This window comes from Anguilla rostrata, chromosome 9 (genome assembly GCF_018555375.3).
Source record: "Anguilla rostrata isolate EN2019 chromosome 9, ASM1855537v3, whole genome shotgun sequence".
In the NCBI taxonomy this organism is placed as follows: Eukaryota; Metazoa; Chordata; class Actinopteri; order Anguilliformes; family Anguillidae; genus Anguilla; species Anguilla rostrata.
The window spans coordinates 31,882,519-31,901,175 of record NC_057941.1 but is presented as its reverse complement, the minus strand read 5'-3'; the positions used below and the strand labels follow the sequence as shown (position 1 = coordinate 31,901,175).

Sequence of the window (18,657 nt, the reverse complement as noted above, 5' to 3'; positions counted from 1 at the left end):
GCAAAGTGTGTGAACTGTTATCACTTTGAGTGTTGTTGTTATTGTGTATGATACAATGCACATTTACTGCATTGTCCTGCCAATGAGGTCCAGTTGGGCTGCACTCACAGCCCAGGTTCCATCAAGAGTCATACTGAACATTGTTAGAAGTGTTTTTTCATTTTCCTTATCAGTGCAATTATGAGTTTTGCCAAAATAGATAACATTTGTGTCTTCTCAAAACTAGAACATGCTTAGACTGTGTCCGTCTGGACAATGGATGTAATGATCTGTTATCATATATGAAATCAATGAACAAATTCAAAAAGGTAACAAAGCAAATCTTTATTTGTTACTCTAAAATAAATCTTTGTTCAGCAGACTGCAAAAATAAAAAATTTTTAGTTTGTAGCCCTGCTGTAAAAAAAAACAAAAAACAAATATGTGATCAACCAAAGTTGCACATATTTCATTTGAAATATTAGCACCTCCACCTCCACCTCCACCTCCACCTCTCTGTGCTGCGTGTTGCTCCATTGTTTTCCAACACAATAGAGGTCACCTGAGGTCTCTTTTATGCTCTGACAGATAATTGAAAAGTTTAGCCAATTGAGTTTGAGCAGGTGTGGCATGAGTGAGACCAATTGGTACATAGAGTTTGGCATTTGAAGGCCAGTGTTCTCCATGTGAACAAACAAGGCTTGATTAGTAAAATTGTGCTAAATGATGAGATTTTGTTTGTAGAGTTGTGCAAAAATGTGATATAGAATTGCTATTTGAGTGAAAACAAAGGATTTGTGCTTAGAGTTTTGCAGAAATATTCTTTGTTGTTGACACATGAGCTTCAAGTTTTCAGCATTGTGTGCATAGTTCCAGTTTTAGTGTGTAAACATTTGAGAAAAACTGTAATACCCAGAACAGCTCTTATTACTTCAGTCCATATTCCAGTTTTGGGAAGGTTCTGGGTTTCACTCAGTGCACTTATCTGGCTAATTCAGTAATCCTGCCCCAGCTATTTTTCTCTGTCTGTCTGTCTGTCTGTCTGTCTGTCTGTTTGTCAGTAGCAACGTTTCAGGTTGTTTTTAGTGGGGTAAACCTCTGAATCTGTATTGGGAATCTCCTTTTGTAGTATGCATAGAACAATTCTGATAGATACAAAAATGACAGGCATTGATTAGAACACTGTATCTGTGTGTATTTGTGTACCTTTTTTTCCACTTTTATATTTTAATTTTATGTTTTAAAAAAATTCATGTTCAGTCCTCCTTAAGAAGGAGCGCAACACATGACATGTTGGATCACATTGCCTCCTGGTTGCTATAGCGCTGAATGACGTTTAAATAAAAAAGGCGGTGCGTATGATAAGGTGGGCTGGTTCTATGGTGAGCATGAGGAAGTGGCTGAGTGCTCTGATATTTAAAACAGCGTCACAATCAAGGTTCTGCTAAAGCACTGACTGTTTCTCCTGAAGGACTTGGTCTGCTTCTATCCTGAAGGCAACATGCACCTCCTGATATCCTTCTCTGTCTGCCTTCTCCTGGCTGTGACTGCCGTGGCTCAAAAACCTCATCCTTGCAGTAAGAAAATAGAGAGAGAGAAGGAGAAAAAAAGAGAACGATTGTTTACTTAGCTTTGTAGGATTACTGGACTTCAATACCAAATTATGCTGACAAAGTATATTAAACTGTTTAATTTGTGTCAGTATGACATCAGTTATAATGAATGATGTTGAGTATTTAACAATATAACTAAGAATTAACAGACTATTATTTAAATTAATTAAATGATTGTATGTGCTGGGAATATGTGATTTATCTAAGTCGTTTATATTGCCTAAACTGTTCCTTTTGTTCTGAATAATTTTAATCTTCCATCCAAAACTTCTCTGATGCACAACTTTTAGAGTCTCCACCTCTTATGGTTGGACGTGCCAGCGTGGTGAGTGTTTGGTTGGCTTATTGGTTTATTGATTAACATAACTACAGGATACTTTGACTGTAATAAATCTCCATTCAGCTGCCAGAAAACTTTTCTCTTCCTTAGTGCAGAAAAAATAATTAAATTCTGAACCAATGTTTATATTGTAGGCAAAAGTCTGTCATGACATCAATTTGTTGCACAACTTTTAAGCAAAATCAACAATAAACATAATAGTATAATACGAAATAAAGAGAATAATTGTATTTACACTGTTGCGACATATATTGCATAGTAAATGAACATAAACTCATTACCACCTCTCTCTCTCTGTCTCTCTTTCTCTCTCCCTTCCCCCGTGTCTTTCAGATGTATCCAAAAGGGCAGCTGTTTATTTACGAGAGATTTAGCTATGACGCTTGGGGGCAGAGGATAAGAGTCAGAGCACAAGGGGTAGACCATGACCACCCATTCCATGAAGATGTCCTGATGCTCTTCCGAGAGGTAAGCAGATGACAGATAGGTAGTAGAGCTTACCCTTATGAAGAAATCACATGTGAAATTTCCCTTTTTACATGTGAAAATCACAATTTATCATAATTAAAATACTCACATGTGAAAAGAAAATGTCGCACGTGAACTGGAAATTTTCAATGACTGGCTTTTTTTCACATGAACAAATATTTCCACATGAAAACTGGTCACATGAAGTCATGTGAAATTTGTATCTTCACATGTGAATTGCGTATGTTCACAAACATGTGATTGGTTTTTTTCACATGTGAACAACAATTTACATGTGCGAAAACAAAACGTGACATAAAATTACGTGGATTCAAATTTTCTCATGTGAAAAAACATACCTTTTTCGACTCTCATCTTATAAGTAGTGTTATTTTTATAGTTCACATGTGGAGTCTTCACATGTGAGGTGATCACGTGATTGTCACATGACTCTTTTCAGAAAGGTAGTTGGAATCAGGGGTGTAGGAATGAGTTTGATATTGGGGGGGGGGGGGGGACATTTGCTCCCCAGCCCCTACCCCTACCCACCTCCTCAGTAAGTATTATAGTTAGTGGAAAAGTTAATTGGTTCCACCGGAGCCAGTTATGAGTATTAAAGATGCAGACACATGCTATCCTCATCAATTCTCACCTGCAAGAGATGGCTTTGTTTTTCCTTTATTTTTCTGTATGTATGCGAGATACCTCCTAGTAATAGGCTAACATTACTCAACCTTGAGAGCACTAGAATGAAAGTATTATGTTTAATCTTTTTGATTAACCCTTATTGTTGAAATGCATGAATTGAATACAACACAAATCCTTTGTTTGCAGACATATGACTAAATGCTTACATAACAAATGTGCACTAGCTTACATGTCTTATTATGCTGAAATTGCATTCACATATTTAGTATAATTATTGGGTAGTCAACAAAATCAGAAGAAGTTCGGGCGAGAGGAATGGTTTAACAACTTCACCTGAGTTGAAGTTAAAGTTAGTTAGCTTTAGCTGCTAAAAACAAAACAAAACAAAAAAACATCATAAACCAGATCAGCTACCTCGAAGATGGCTCCGCAACACAGAGTCACTGATGCCCAGATAGGGAGAGGACACTGACATGGCATTCCAGGCATTGTGACTGCTAGCTAGCTCTGCCCTCAACTCTCACATGACTGGTGACTTGTTGACTGCACTCCCACTCCCAGCATGACTATCAAAATACATTTCTGTGGTGAACATATTTTTTTCTGTCCAATTATTGGGGGTGGGCAAGTTTAACTGTGCAATATTATGCAATGTCCCCCTGTCATCCACCACCCACCCTGGTTGGAGTATTCATAGTATATTTGAACATGTGCTGAGAATCCTGGCGCAAAATGGCTACCGTCAGCATGGTTAAAGCATATAGTGTACCATGTTAAGTGGTAACTGGCACAGCACGATGCCTATTCGTTGTATTGTACTTGCATGTACATTGCATTTGTGGCAGTACAGAACTCTTTTTTTTCCCTCTCCCATTCTCCTCACAGCGCGTGATGTATGAAATATCCTACCGGAACCACACCTGTAAGAAGAGGGCCCTGAAAGTGCGCTTTCAGCCTTCAGAAATCCCCCAAAATGCCACGCTCCAGGCCCAGGTCATCATTGGAAGCTCCTCTCGTCCCGGACAGGGGCTGCTGGTCAATAATTGGATTGGAGATATTCCTGAACAGCAGGGTAAAGGAGACAATATGATTAATACGGAGCAAAAAGCCATAAATGAAAAGAGGAAAAAATGAGGAACAGGAAGGGAGGGAGTGGGAGAACAGAGTTCATGTTTTATTTGGATTTTCCCCGCTTGTCTCTGTGTTATCTTTCTATTTCTCACATTCATTGTTCTATGGGTTAGGCTCTTCCTTCATTGTGCCAGTCATTGCATTACTCTGCAGCGCATTACCTTTTTTCCAGGGTGACTGAAAGAGATTGCTGCTGTGTCACTTGTTAAACCTGTTGTACTGATGTAATGTGGCAGCATTCATAATAACCGGTCATTTTGATTAAGAGACTGCATTTCCTTAAGCACTTCGCACGATTAACCTAGCCCTGTTTTAATCTCAATTAGTATTACTGTTTTCAGGTTTATACTCTCTAGTTTCCAAATGAACTAAAGCACAGACTTTTGTACACAACAGTGTTGTGCATTTAAATCACAATATACATATGTGCCATGCATATATAAAACCCATGCAGACTATCAGCTGATACAGGGGTCAACAGTCCCTGTCCAGGAGGCCCATGGGTTCTGGTGTATTCTTTTTTTTTTACCTAAAATTCAGCAACTGATTTAAACTCAAGGGACCAGGTGAGGTGTGTTAACTATGTAATCAATAGTGCAAATCAATGGCTTGAGGACCTATCAAATTGAATGAAGCTGTTCTTTTATAAATACATCCCAAAACCAGGGGAATTGATCCTCCTACTTGCTCCAAAGGAAGGGTATACCCCCTACTGGCTTACCTACATCCCTTCCGGCAGCAATTTAATTTTCCCAGGAGGCCTTGCCTGGCGTCAGCAGATTGACATGAGGAGTGTGCAGAGTCATGTGACCGTGAACAGCATCATGGTGTCTCTGCTGTGGTAATGCGGATGTATAATGAGAATGTGTTGTGGAGCTCAAACTGCAGTCTCATGCTGTGACTCTCCCTTTAGCAAAGTACTCCATGACGTTCACTGAGTTTGGGTGCCTTCCCATCACGAGTCTGTACCACACTGATCAGACCGGCTGGATTCTTTCAAGGTGAGTGGCAGTGCATGTGCACATGCTTTAGAGAGCACTATGACATTACATACCTGTGTTTTGGAAAGATTCGTTTTGGAAGGATAGAGGCTTTTCAATATTAATGCTATGGCACATTGGTGAAGTGTTTATTTTGTCCATCATAAATTATGTAGTTCTGCAGCTCCCTGAAAAGCAAAAAAAAGTGTTTGGATGAAGTTTAAAAGTTAAACATGGCTGGTACCAATATTCAGAGTACAGTGTGTAAATTGATTATATTTGCTAGCCATCATTATCACTTAAGAACTAGCGCCATAGAGCCATGACTGAAAGTGAAGCTATAAGTCTTTTATTTGCTCCATAAGACTGGCTGAAATTCTTATATAAAAAAAATAAAATAATAATTTTCATGCAACTTGATAGAACTGAACTGTCGCATCGAAATATTATTTGTTCTTGAGTGGCAAATGGGCGTGGCGTGTGATTCTGCAGACGGCTCACAGGTTCGATAATATCTGTTTGTCCCCAGCTTCTTCGACCTCGTGGTCGGGATTGAGGACCCTCAGGAATTCATTCCTCCCAAATTCTGTGACAAAACAAAGCCAGTGGACGAGGGAGAAGAGGTGGTGACTGACTTCTTTGAAGCTCTTCTAAAAAAGGATGACCACTAAGAGAAAACTATGGCCTAAATTAAAGTGCCTCTACATGTTTTTAACAATCATTTCAAAGTCAATATATTGCACTGAATAAGTGCTGCCTTGCACATTTGATTAATAAGAGAATTTAATTCTTTGTTGATTATTTTAATCTTGACAAAAATGATGGAGACTATTGATTATTATTAATAATGATAAAAACTTGCACTTTCTGCAGTCTAATGAATATAAGACAACTTACAACACATGATACTCTTAGCTTGAGGGATGACTAATTTGTTGCTTTTGAGTATGAACCTATACTTAATATACCTATATATCTTAATTACCCTGAAGGGACTCATTTTGAAATAATTCTCTTGGTCGTTGTAAGTAAAAAGAGAATGTAAATAACTTAAAATGTCTTCTTCTTTTTTGCTGGTGGGACCTTTACATTGCTGATTTTGCATTACATTACAAGCATTTAGTGATAGCACAGTATCAATTTATACAGCTGGATATATATTGAAGTAATGCTGGTGAAGTACCTTACTCAAGGGTAAAACAGCAGTGTCCTACCTAAGGTCATCTAAATCATCATCAATGTCAGTTTCTTAACCCTTATGCTACACTGCTAATATCATAATGATATGTTCGGCATCAGAGCAACCAGAGTTCTGTATATTCATTAATAATATCAATAGAAATCTTAAGTTGTCTATTTTGTATTCTTTACAAAATATTGGATCTGGTAATTAGCACACAACCAATATACGAGGTGCCGCTATTAAATAATGAGACTAATGCTGTAATTCAAGAATATTTCAGTTTTTCATTTCAATTCCTTTCCCCTTCAATATATTCCCCTTCTGCAACTACACACCGCTGCATTCTGGTCTTCCACTGACCAAAGTAGTGCAGTAGGTCTGCTTCCGTTGGTTATCTCAGAAACTCCGTTGTTTTCTTCTTCACTTGATTTTAGGGAAAATAAAAAAAGGTTTATAGTGCTAGATTAGGTGAATAGGGAGGGTGGTCAAGTACTTTCCCCTAAATTCAAGTCTGCACTCAAGGGAACCCGCTTCAAGTCTGTTCCAGAAGTAAAGAAGAAAACTATAACCTAATTGATGAGAACTGGCTGTATCTAATGGTATTGAGAATTATGAAAACATAATTGCTCATTTTCTTATATTTATTGAGTAGGCTAACATCAATACAGTGCAGATACACTTTCAATTTTTTTACTTTATTTTTAAATTGCAATTAGGCTACAAAATATCTGTACTGTTGGTGTAGAAATATAACTACATCTGTGTAGGCTCACACACTGATTGCCACCAGCGAAACCAAGCACTCTGACAACCTACTTTTTTCTTTTGTTTTTGTGCAGCGCTAAATTAAGCGACTTGGAAATCATGAATGACGTACTTCCAAGTTTACCAAGCCATTGTTGTTTTCTGCGTTTGGTGTAGTGTGTTCGTTGTGATTACCTACCAGAAGGTATTCTCTAGTTTCAGAAATAAATTACTTTGTGGAATAGGTATTCAAATATTTAAAATTATTCTCACATGGTATTTATTTTTAATAGCTTACTTTTCACAATGAATATACAAGACTATATTTATCGCAGGTCCGGTAACAATGGGCTAGCCCAACAATTACAAATGGCCATTCTTGAGGGAAATAAACCCTTTTTTTAAATGACAGTGAAAAATGCTTTCCCTGTGGAACACTTTCAAAATTCAAAAATCATTTTCTCATACTTCTCATTTGATTGGCTCATTCCCTATTCAAAGGCAGCTTACAAAGCCTATTTGTTGTCAAAAACAAAAGAAAGAAAACAGGGAGACAGGCACAGAGAAATGCTCCTTCATACAAGTAAGATTTAAATCCCTTTAATAAAAGACATGAAAGGTAGTGTAAACAAAGGAAAAATGAAATAAACCAACAAAATGCAAGTCGACACCATTTACAATCACAAAAAGAAAACTGTACATCACTTATCGCCTAAAGCCGCTGCTTTTCTCACATCCTGGCATTTCAGTTTCACAGCATACAGGCAGAGGGGCCTGGAAACCTCCGTTCTTTCTCCCCCTCCCAATTTTAAATTCCAAACTGCCGCTTTTTCGTACAGGGAGCGAGTACCTCGTAACCCGTGAGCGACGTTAGCATTGCGGCGTGGGGCGAGGCGGGGGGCTATTTGTACAAGATGTCGTAGTGGCCCGGTCTGTAGAGCAGGAAGAGGCGGGGCTCGCCCCCCTCTGGAAAGACGTGATGGTTGACCGTACCCCCTTCGCCCCGGTCCATATACTCCACCAGTATGGAGGTGTTCAAGACCTGGGCCAGGGCGATGATGTGAATGTGGTCGCTTTCCTTGGACATGGGCTCCACCTCCTAAGGGGGAATGGGGAAGAGCAGCTTTGGGTGGCACTGGAATGGCTCAGACACGTGATCTCAGTCTCCTCCAACCGCTCGCAGTCAACAGCCGCAGCCATTCAAACTACTGCCCAACATGTGTCCACAGCCAAACGATGGCCAAAACAAGAATACCTAAACCGCAATTCACTTTTTAAAAAATCAATAAATAAAATGATATCTTGAAAAAAATCAAGCTGTTATCTCAGGAAAACAACATTTGTTATTTCCTGCAAATGACATAAATAACTTGAGATCTAGTGACAACAAAGAAAATTAACTTTTAATTTAACAAATAAACTGTATGAATCCATGGGCTTTTAGGGCTCAGTACAAACCTATACACTACACTTTTCATGCACTAACTGTAACAGTGGACCCCATCGTTTTAGGCGCTGATTAATTACATATGTCATTACAGAAAGTCTACAGTACACATCAGTTGAGTTAAATTACATAGCACTCACTGTGCTGTGAACCTGTGACGAGCCCCATAAATCCAAACCTGTTCTTTGCTGAAATAAGCTGAGTAAAAGTGCATGTCTGTGTTATCGTGGACAAACCGCGGCACACGGCCACAGATAGGCGGGGGAACGGAGAGCGGCCCGCTAAAGCTCACCTGCTGGCAGAACTCCTTGACAGAGCGGCCTGCTAAAGCTCACCTGCTGGCAGAACTCCTTGACAGAGCGGCCTGCTAAAGCTCACCTGCTGGCAGAACTCCTTGACGGAGCGCCCTGCTAAAGCTCACCTGCTGGCAGAACTCCTTGACGGAGCGCCCTGCTAAAGCTCACCTGCTGGCAGAACTCCTTGACGGAGCGCCCTGCTAAAGCTCACCTGCTGCAGAACTCCTTGACGGAGCGCCCTGCTAAAGCTCACCTGCTGGCAGAACTCCTTGACGGAGCGCCCTGCTAAAGCTCACCTGCTGGCAGAGCTCCTTGACGGAGCGCCCTGCTAAAGCTCACCTGCTGCAGAACTCCTTGACGGAGCGCCCTGCTAAAGCTCACCTGCTGGCAGAACTCCTTGACGGAGCGCCCTGCTAAAGCTCACCTGCTGGCAGAACTCCTTGACGGAGCGCCCTGCTAAAGCTCACCTGCTGGCAGAACTCCTTGACGGAGCGGCCTGCTAAAGCTCACCTGCTGCAGAACTCCTTGACGGAGCGCCCTGCTAAAACTCACCTGCTGCAGAGCTCCTTGACGGAGCAGCCTGCTAAAGCTCACCTGCTGCAGAACTCCTTGACGGAGCGCCCTGCTAAAGCTCACCTGCTGGCAGAACTCCTTGACGGAGCGCCCTGCTAAAGCTCACCTGCTGGCAGAACTCCTTGACGGAGCGCCCTGCTAAAGCTGACCTGCTAGCAGAACTCCTTGACGGAGCGCCCTGCTAAAGCTCACCTGCTGGCAGAACTCCTTGACGGAGCGGCCTGCTAAAGCTCACCTGCTGCAGAACTCCTTGACGGAGCGCCCTGCTAAAGCTCACCTGCTGGCAGAACTCCTTGACGGAGCGCCCTGCTAAAGCTCACCTGCTGGCAGAACTCCTTGACGGAGCGCCCTGCTAAAGCTCACCTGCTGCAGAACTCCTTGACAGAGCGGCCTGCTAAAGCTCACCTGCTGCAGAACTCCTTGACAGAGCGCCCTGCTAAAGCTCACCTGCTGGCAGAACTCCTTGACAGAGCGCCCTGCTAAAGCTCACCTGCTGCAGAACTCCTTGACGAAGCGGCCTGCTAAAGCTCACCTGCTGCAGAGCTCCTTGACGGAGCGCCCTGCTAAAGCTCACCTGCTGCAGAACTCCTTGACGGAGCGCCCTGCTAAAGCTCACCTGCTGGCAGAACTCCTTGACAGAGCGGCCTGCTAAAGCTCACCTGCTGGCAGAACTCCTTGACGGAGCGCCCTGCTAAAGCTCACCTGCTGGCAGAACTCCTTGACGGAGCGCCCTGCTAAAGCTCACCTGCTGGCAGAACTCCTTGACGGAGCGCCCTGCTAAAGCTCACCTGCTGCAGAACTTGACGGAGCGCCCTGCTAAAGCTCACCTGCTGGCAGAACTCCTTGACGGAGCGCCCTGCTAAAGCTCACCTGCTGGCAGAACTCCTTGACGGAGCGCCCTGCTAAAGCTCACCTGCTGGCAGAACTCCTTGACGGAGCGCCCTGCTAAAGCTCACCTGCTGGCAGAACTCTTTGACGGAGCGCCCTGCTAAAGCTCACCTGCTGGCAGAACTCCTTGACGGAGCGCCCTGCTAAAGCTCACCTGCTGGCAGAACTCCTTGACGGAGCGGCCGCCCTCGATGAAGTGCTGGAAGAAGGCGTGCTGGCGCTGCAGGTAGCCGGACGTCAGCAGCCGCAGGTACACCACCACGTAGTCCGACATGCTCTGCTCGTTAAAGCAGCCCAGCAGCTCGGCCAGAGTCGGCTGCTTCTCACACAGCTCTATCAGGTCCATGAACTGCAGGAGGGGCCAAGGGAGAGAGGGGGAGGTGGGGGGACCCCGGGCAAAAAGGGAGGGGGGATGATTAATCTTTCATTTTTACTCGAGCAAAAACAAACAAAAAAAAGTCTAAACTTATATTTGGGAGGGCTTAATATGTACACTAAACCCATTTATTTTATGTCTCGGGCAATTCCCTTTGTTCATAAACAATTTATTCATTGTTTCAATTGAGTAATTAAGAAACAACATGTCTAGACTTGCCATTTAAACTGTACAATTAGCTCCACAAACTTTTGAGCTGGAAACTTCTATTTCTTCTATTATTTTTCCACATTTTAAGTTAGCTTATTTTAGTTATGTTTTCATGTCCTAAATTCCCAAATAAAAATGTGGCTAGTAACATGCATATTTAACTGTGTTGTGCCTGGGTCTTTCATTTCTTACAAGCTGCATTTTTATTTCATGGACTTCGGCACTTAAGGAAGGAAACTAAACCCATATATGCAGACACTGCAGAGCAGGCTAGTTTATTATTAAACTCATATATGCTCAAGTCCCTAAAAAAGCAGTGAGTTTTCCTGTCAGAATCAGAACAATTATGTGAAAATGGTGTTATTTACGTGCAAAGGTCCGCGTGACTCACTGTGTTGTGGAAGTCTTCGATGGTGAACTCGGTAAAGCCCTGGTTCACCAGATCAAGTTTGCTTTTAGCAGCCACTGCTTTGAACCTGCGGAGCCACCGTACAAAGACAGAGACAGGTGCAATGAGCAATATCCCTCTGTCTGCACTGCAACGCCAATTACTCAATAAGTATTTAAACATTGTATTGTACACAGTGCATTAAAGAGGGCCCCATATGAAAAAAAAATCATGTATATGTAATAGAAAATAATAATACAACAGTGTGGAGTCTGTACACTCAAGTACACTCCAAGGACATGACAGAAGCACCTCACAAGGTCTTTATCCACCATTTATCTACAAATAAGTACTCAAGTCAGAAGCAGAAAGTGCCATTTTTAAAGGAACACCAACATTTGATAAGTGGCGCAATGTGGTAAAATGTTTCAGAGCAAGTGCACATATATTTGACGATGACTGAATGCTTGAATGCGTGGTACGACACACTAAAAACAATGCAGAGCTGTGCTGGTTATGTAAGGCAGGAAACATACTTGATAGAAATTACATGAACGCGCACGCAAGATTGCTGTCACGTGTATCCTGTGGTTGTTCAGAGCATTCTTTGTGCAAGTCCTCAAAAATTAACACCAAGTGTCAGCATGGTGCAATACCCGCGTACACCACAGGGGCAGTATATGTTTTATGCCTAGTGGCAGATCGTAAGAAGCCAGGAAGGATGGCGGAATCATCTGAACAGAAGCCCTGATCTGCCCCCAAGTGGACATACCTTTTAAACCTCCAGTCATACAAAAGGTAAGCAGACGAGTATGTGAATAATGTCACTCAGGACACAACCACTTCATGCACATGTAGTGCAATAAAATTCAAGTATGCTTCCAGCCTAACAGGGGGTAGGGCTTTTGTGTAATTTGAGCTGCAGCTTTTCTTCTCCACAGGACAAAACAGGAGGTATGTCTTGCTTGCAAGATCAAGGCCCCTTGCTGAGGTTCCTAATCAAACTCCATGTCTTCATTTTTTAAATCAAGGTCATTCTTTATTTCTTGCAGTGTAATGATCTTGTGATCCAGATAAGAGCCGTTTCTCCCAAAGCAAACACAGATACACAGATGTTTGCTGAGGCTAAATAAATATCTGTTATTAGCAGATTTATCTGAATGGCCGCAGGACATTTTGCCCATACAATGACATATTAAGCAGGGAAATATATAAGTTCATATTATTTTATGTCGTGTTATATTTTCTGTTTTATCCAGGTTTTCTTGCTTTATTATACCGTTTTTGCCGCCTCCGTTTTACCTAACATAATCTCTTTGATACGAAAATTATTCCTGGTCTGTTCTGCGCTTTATTTTCTCATCATGCTGTGGTTAGTTTTCAACATATATAATACAGGAGTATACGAATGTTGGGAGATTTTGAAAGAATACCTCCAAATGTTCCTTTCGAATACCTACAATGGCTCTACGTTTACCAAGAGTGCTACTTCTAAATAACTTTAAAACAAAAATAAGTTGACCCTCTGCAGAACACATGAAGGAGACTGACTGAACTGCCAGATTTGGGGATGCAGTTATGTCAGTGCATTAAGAGACTTTCACCTCTGCAGCTCCTTGCTGTCATCCAGCAATGACTCCAGATGTGAGAAGCCGAAGGCCCTATAGAAACAGTTCCCATCTGGCCTTGTCTTACGGATATACGAGTATTTTTTCTGCAGGTCCTAGGAGAGAAGTAGATAAGTAGGTGTACACATGTTAAATGTGAACCATTTCCTTACACTTTATGTCACCATACATTTCTCACACAAACAAATAAATAAATAAATAAATAAATAAATAAATAGTACACTGAAGCACTATGCAGGGCACAGTTTACCAGGAAAAGGTCCAATAATAAATGTTGAGTCAGGTAAAGTTATTGCTACTTTATGTATGTGTGTGCGTGAGTGGGGGGGGGGTTCTTACCTTTATTTTTTGCTGATATACAGTATCATCTTGTGCATACTCTCTCTTCAGTATAGAAATGTCCTGCCTGACTGACACTAAGGGAATGGAGGTGGCTATCTGAACACAGGCACAAAGGCAAACAAGCATGGATACATTCAGCATCTTAATACTGAACAACAATGGTAGAACAAACAGAAAAACCGACATCAATTCAGATTAATAATCGGAAGCATCAAACTGATGTTACAGAACACACAGATATAAGCATATTGGGGTAACACGTATGCCACTTTAGGCAATTGTGGGACACTGCAGCACGAACTGAGTACATCTCAATCAAGCCTCTAAGGTAGATGATACCTGAACATGCCAGAGTGAGGATCACACTTAGTTAAACAATCAAACTCTGGAAAGATGAAACTGTACTGTGTCCATGCTGATGTGACTGGTGTTCAGGGCACTCAGGAACTGGGAGCACTAGCCGTTACCTCCTGCTGGATCCTGTCCTGCTGTGCCAAGATAGCTTCATCGTATGCGAGGCAGTTCACCCCTAAAAAAGCAGGAAGGGTTTTACCACAGCAAGAGGTCATATTTATACAACATGGCAATGAAAGTAGAAACAGGTATTACACTAAAAAGGGGTAACTGCCTACCTACGTCGATGGAGAAACAGAGCTGCCCTGGCCGAGAGAAACCTAACAATCAAGTTGACCATGTAAGCCTAGCCAGTCCAGTTATGCATAGTGGTCAGTGGAAAAGTTAACATTACATCAGCTAGACTATTCTATGCGGGGCGAGGCAATCATTCACAAAACGAGTGTATTCTGTACTTCACATTTGTACATTTAAATGGGTTCCCGTTCATTTCTTGAACGTAGCGATATAACTAGTGTACGTTTCAATATAGCTGTGTAATAATACTAGATTTAGCTACATTGTCATCTTGCAAACTTGCTATCCTCATAACCTCGGATGCTTTTTAATGTAGCAGCCTCGCATTTTCTATCTGGGGTTGCAGAAGGCACTTGACGTTAGCCAAGTTACCTACAGTTAATGATCCTACCTCAATGTAAAAACCTACTTAATAACTCGAATGGAATCTTAAGATGAAACTAATGGCAAAATTAGCTAAAATTGACTGGACACATTGGCAAAATAAGTGTGGGAGGCTTTGTTTTCTGATTTCGTAAGAATCCCCTAGAGCTATTCGAACTATGGTCGCTAACTAGGCAGTGCTAGACGTTTTAGCAAAATTACAAACATGGGAACGTTGGCAAAATTGAATGTTGCTAGCGAACTTGGCTAGCTAGCGAGTCAGTTATCCATAGATAACATTAGCTAGATCCATTTCATTTTAGCTAACGTTAGCTGGCCAGTAACATTACAGGAGCTTGTTGTATGGGTGCTGTGTTGTCCATGATCAGCTACCTAGAGATGCTTTGCCAGTATCTGAGCATCAAACATGATGACATTAAACAAGGTAGGTGCCTGGCTATATGACCTATTACTCTTGGCCCCCCAGTTGTAGTTCAAAGGAACCATTTAGCCGCTTCACTCACCCTCCATATCTCGCTGTGTTATTTCCTGCTGTTTCTCCTCCGCCATCTTACTCTCTTCCCCGTTCCCCAACCCAACTGTACTACTACATTTATGAAAGCTTCCGGGTCAAGCACAGATTTGACTAATTTTTCAAAAATTTTGAATGATTCTGGACAGAATCTTTCGGCTAGGTCCGCGTACTAACGTTAAGTATTACGTATTAAAATACGTTAAATACGTTGAGACTGTCCTCCGAACCTTAGAACACCCGACGTCATGACAGCGTAAATACTGCTATCTGCACAGAACCTGAATATTTCTGTGCATGGATGGAATAGGAGAGCACTTTTCCCTGACGACATGGTGTCTTTCGGCATCTTTTAACCTCATTGGTTTCGGCTTTCCATTTAACTGTAGCAGGCTCAGCAATTCGTATTATATACGGTATATTTGCTGGTATTTGTTTTGTTGAGTTATCAGCTAGTAGCTTAGCTAGTATTCCAAGTTATCAAATGCGCTAATTTCACTAATAATTATTCAACAATATTTACACACTATCTAGTAAAACTAAAAGGCATTCAAAGCATCATACAAGAGGGTTGGCGATTTAGATCTATTAAGATTATGATTAATCAGTGTACTAAGCTGCTTGAGCTACAGCCCTACATAGGGAATAAAGTCAATAAATGCTCATTGTTAGCTGATGACAGGCTACTCTGTTATTCAATGAACGAAAATTCAAAATCTTCCTACAAAGTTAGCTTCTAACACATGCAGTGTAATCGAAATACAACAGAAAAATAACCATGGCCTATGCCTGAGCATTACCAAACAGGTCACATTTGAACCACCTAGTATTTCTGGAGCAAGGCTGGATTCAGATAAAGCTTACAGGAAGACAAACAAAATGTAAAGTTTTAAAAACGTTTTTATTGTAACAGAGGGAACAGAATGCTCACCACACAGCTAAGAACTTAGTGATCATCTGTATATCCACAGTTGAGGTTTCATAGAATGGACCAGGGATAAGTAAACAGTTGATGGAGAGGTAGCTAGATGGCTAAAGGGGGAAATTAAGATTTGTTCCACTGGGAGTCCGGAAGCTGAATGGGGTGATGGTCCCAAATAGGGAATGACAGTTAAGACGTCAAGTCTGTGTGCGGCTGCAGGTCGGGTAAAACGTAAGTTCTCATTCTTTCTTCTTGTAGGATTCTATGTGGGCCAGGATCCAACCTGAAGGCCCCAGGATGGCCAGGGAAAACATCGCCAGGCCCATCACCGTCTCCTGAGTATGAAATGTGTAGGAAAATGTACCATCAGCAACAAATTAGCGCGGCACTATGCATCATAACATAAATTCAGCACACAAACTGGCGTCTACACTGTACGTGGTCCAGGTTACTTTTCCATATGTTTTTCACGTTAGGTAATCACTGTCAGTCATCTTTAAAGCAGAAAAGCGGTGTATCCTCAAGGATCAGTTTACGCCACTTCTATATAATAGCAGCCTACCTACAATGGAAAAACAAAGTAAAAAATGAAAATGATGTCTTGTTGGACTGCAATACTGAACGAGGGGTTGTGCGATAAATGAGTACATAGACAGACATAGACTAACGTATTATCCACTGCTATCGAGTCTGCCGACGACAAAAAACCGAACAGTGTAAATATTTCACAAAATGTGTCAAGCTAGCAACACAATCCATCGATAAGGTAACTTACGCAAATACTCATAATCGGTTGTTAGCCATATATATAACCCATCACAAAGGCACATGCATGTAGCCAAGACTGTAAAATTAAAGTTCTCAAGACTGATAACACTGTCAGGGTTATTCTTGCTCAGCTAAGGCCTCCCACCAAGTTCTTTTTCCAATACTAAGTAGCTAACCCGTGTGTCAGCAACATAAATTGCGTTAGACTATAGCTAGAATACAGTTATCATAACTAAATGACCATTACATTGTTCAATGTTAGCTGAAGTATTCATTTACAATCAATGTTAATTTTAGTGAAGGATGCTAGACTAAGGTTACCAAAATTTCCCCGAACTTAGCTAGTTATTTTATAATTTGCAAGTTAGCCAGCAAACTAATGTTCAATTTTATTGACTGGCTAACATTATTCACAGTTATAAAGACTGATAAGATTGTTAGCTAACCAATATTCATAATGTGCCTAGCGAATAACAATATTATCACTGTACACAGTAAACAACTAGTCTAGTTAGCTGGCTTCAATGCATGTAGAGCTAACGACCTCCATTACGAAACAGTGACCTTCCTGAAATGAGCATATCGTTTTTTAACTAGCTAGCTACAAACTGAGAACCATATTCGGTTTTTTATCAGTATGGTGACATTAACGAACCCGATAACTAAACTAGTTTCTTAGCGAAAACTTTAATTGAGGATTTTGTCTAGCTGCCAGCTAGACGCGTTGGCTAGCTATCTAGGCCTAGCTGAACATGCCCGAGCCAGGATTTCCAGAACACAAAGCAACTAACGAAGCACTCCTTTTTCTCACGAATGACTTACGAATGAGCCGAGGGGCTGCTTGGCCGGTCTCGTGGACAGGGTGGCGCGCTGAGTAATGGTAGGTCCACGCAAGGCCAGAGCCGAGCGTGCTGTAGCGATTCCACGCAGGACACCGGACATGTCTGGTTTTCAGTCTTAAATGAATGTATCCCAATGTCCGCGATTGGTAAAAGGCAATGAGCGCTTGGGTCATCACATGTGGCGTTGTTGTTCGACTCATTTACAGAATCCATTCTTCTCATTGGTTCTCATTTCTAATCCCATGAATCACAACCAATCGTAAAAGACCGCGCTTTCCGTGAATATGAACCTCACCGCCTGGAGATGTCGTTTACGAATACGGGATCATGGGATATACGGATTGTGGGAATTGTGGTTCAAGGTAAGAACATCGACGAGACAAAAAAAAAAAAACATTTAACCACATTGTTTCTTTACATATTTGGTGTGTACAAAACACAAGCACTCTATAGCTCATTATTAAGACAAGCTATACAGTCAGATCCAGAATAATTGGAGAAAACGAGGCTGTATAAAATCCTGAATAACTGAGGAGCTGCGCAAAAGGGTCTATGATAAATGCAAGCAAATAAGCTCGCAAGCTTTACTTGCATTTATATTTCTCTGCAAATCCAGATTGAAAAACTAACATTGCTGTGTCAGAAAAATCATCACGTTTTGTTAAAACTCATAAATTATCTAAAATTGCAAAGGTGGTTTATCTAATTAGAAAATGCAGAAAATAATAATTAACTGAAAAGTATATATATGGATATATGCAGAAACAAGCAAGTCATTTTCAGTTCATTATTATTTTGAGCATGTACTAATTAGAGGAAACTAAATAATACATAAAATTGGTCAGTCTAACATGTCACTTGAATGTCAAGTGTCTTTAATGAGAAAATCATGTTGTAGTGATAATATTTTCAAATATATACATTTTATTTTTATTGAAAGTAGACCTGGCGTCAGCTGGAGTTGAAGAAGGGGACACTTGAAAATGGAAAAGTGGCACAACTTTTTGTGTTCACCATAGCAAAACACATCCCGTTCAATCATAGCCTACTCATCTGCACAAGCCAGTGGTCACGTTAACACAGGATTCAGTATTTTTGCAAAGAAAAAGAGCCAAAATGCAGGGGGATAGTCCTAGCTAATTTTTTTTAAAAATTACAACGGACAATGACAGACTTGTGTCATTTTTTCACTTGAAATAGGGGTGAGGAATCTAGGTATTCTGCAGAAATCTATCATAGCTTATTTACTTCCATAAATGTCATTTTTATCTGGATTTGATAACACACGTCCATTAAAAAAAACAACAGACATACTGCAAGAAAAAATAATTAGCACTTTGTCATA

General features: G+C 41.1%; 3 protein-coding genes across 3 annotated transcripts; 1 reads left to right on the top strand and 2 right to left on the bottom strand.

Moving 5' to 3' along the window:
• The first annotated feature begins 1,356 nt into the window (after positions 1-1,356).
• Positions 1,357-6,215, top strand: LOC135263572 (ependymin-like). The gene is made up of 6 exons (XM_064351771.1): positions 1,357-1,556; positions 1,883-1,917; positions 2,266-2,400; positions 3,934-4,120; positions 5,093-5,180; positions 5,689-6,215. Exons 1-6 carry the CDS (start codon positions 1,481-1,483, stop codon positions 5,828-5,830), a joined length of 663 nt encoding a protein of 220 aa, XP_064207841.1. The 5' UTR covers positions 1,357-1,480; the 3' UTR covers positions 5,831-6,215.
• A 1,455-nt stretch (positions 6,216-7,670) lies between these two features.
• Positions 7,671-14,975, bottom strand: LOC135263571 (ubiquitin thioesterase OTUB1-like). The gene is made up of 7 exons (XM_064351770.1): positions 14,773-14,975; positions 13,702-13,763; positions 13,232-13,330; positions 12,869-12,987; positions 11,268-11,352; positions 10,445-10,639; positions 7,671-8,185 (listed from the first exon to the last, which is right to left on the bottom strand). The coding sequence occupies exons 1-7, from the start codon at positions 14,816-14,818 to the stop codon at positions 7,988-7,990; spliced, it is 804 nt and encodes a 267-aa protein (XP_064207840.1). The 5' UTR covers positions 14,819-14,975; the 3' UTR covers positions 7,671-7,987.
• A 687-nt stretch (positions 14,976-15,662) lies between these two features.
• Positions 15,663-17,480, bottom strand: LOC135263574 (cytochrome c oxidase subunit 8B, mitochondrial). The gene is made up of 2 exons (XM_064351773.1): positions 17,293-17,480; positions 15,663-16,037 (listed from the first exon to the last, which is right to left on the bottom strand). The coding sequence occupies exons 1-2, from the start codon at positions 17,410-17,412 to the stop codon at positions 15,942-15,944; spliced, it is 216 nt and encodes a 71-aa protein (XP_064207843.1). The 5' UTR covers positions 17,413-17,480; the 3' UTR covers positions 15,663-15,941.
• Positions 17,481-18,657: the final 1,177 nt, after the last annotated feature.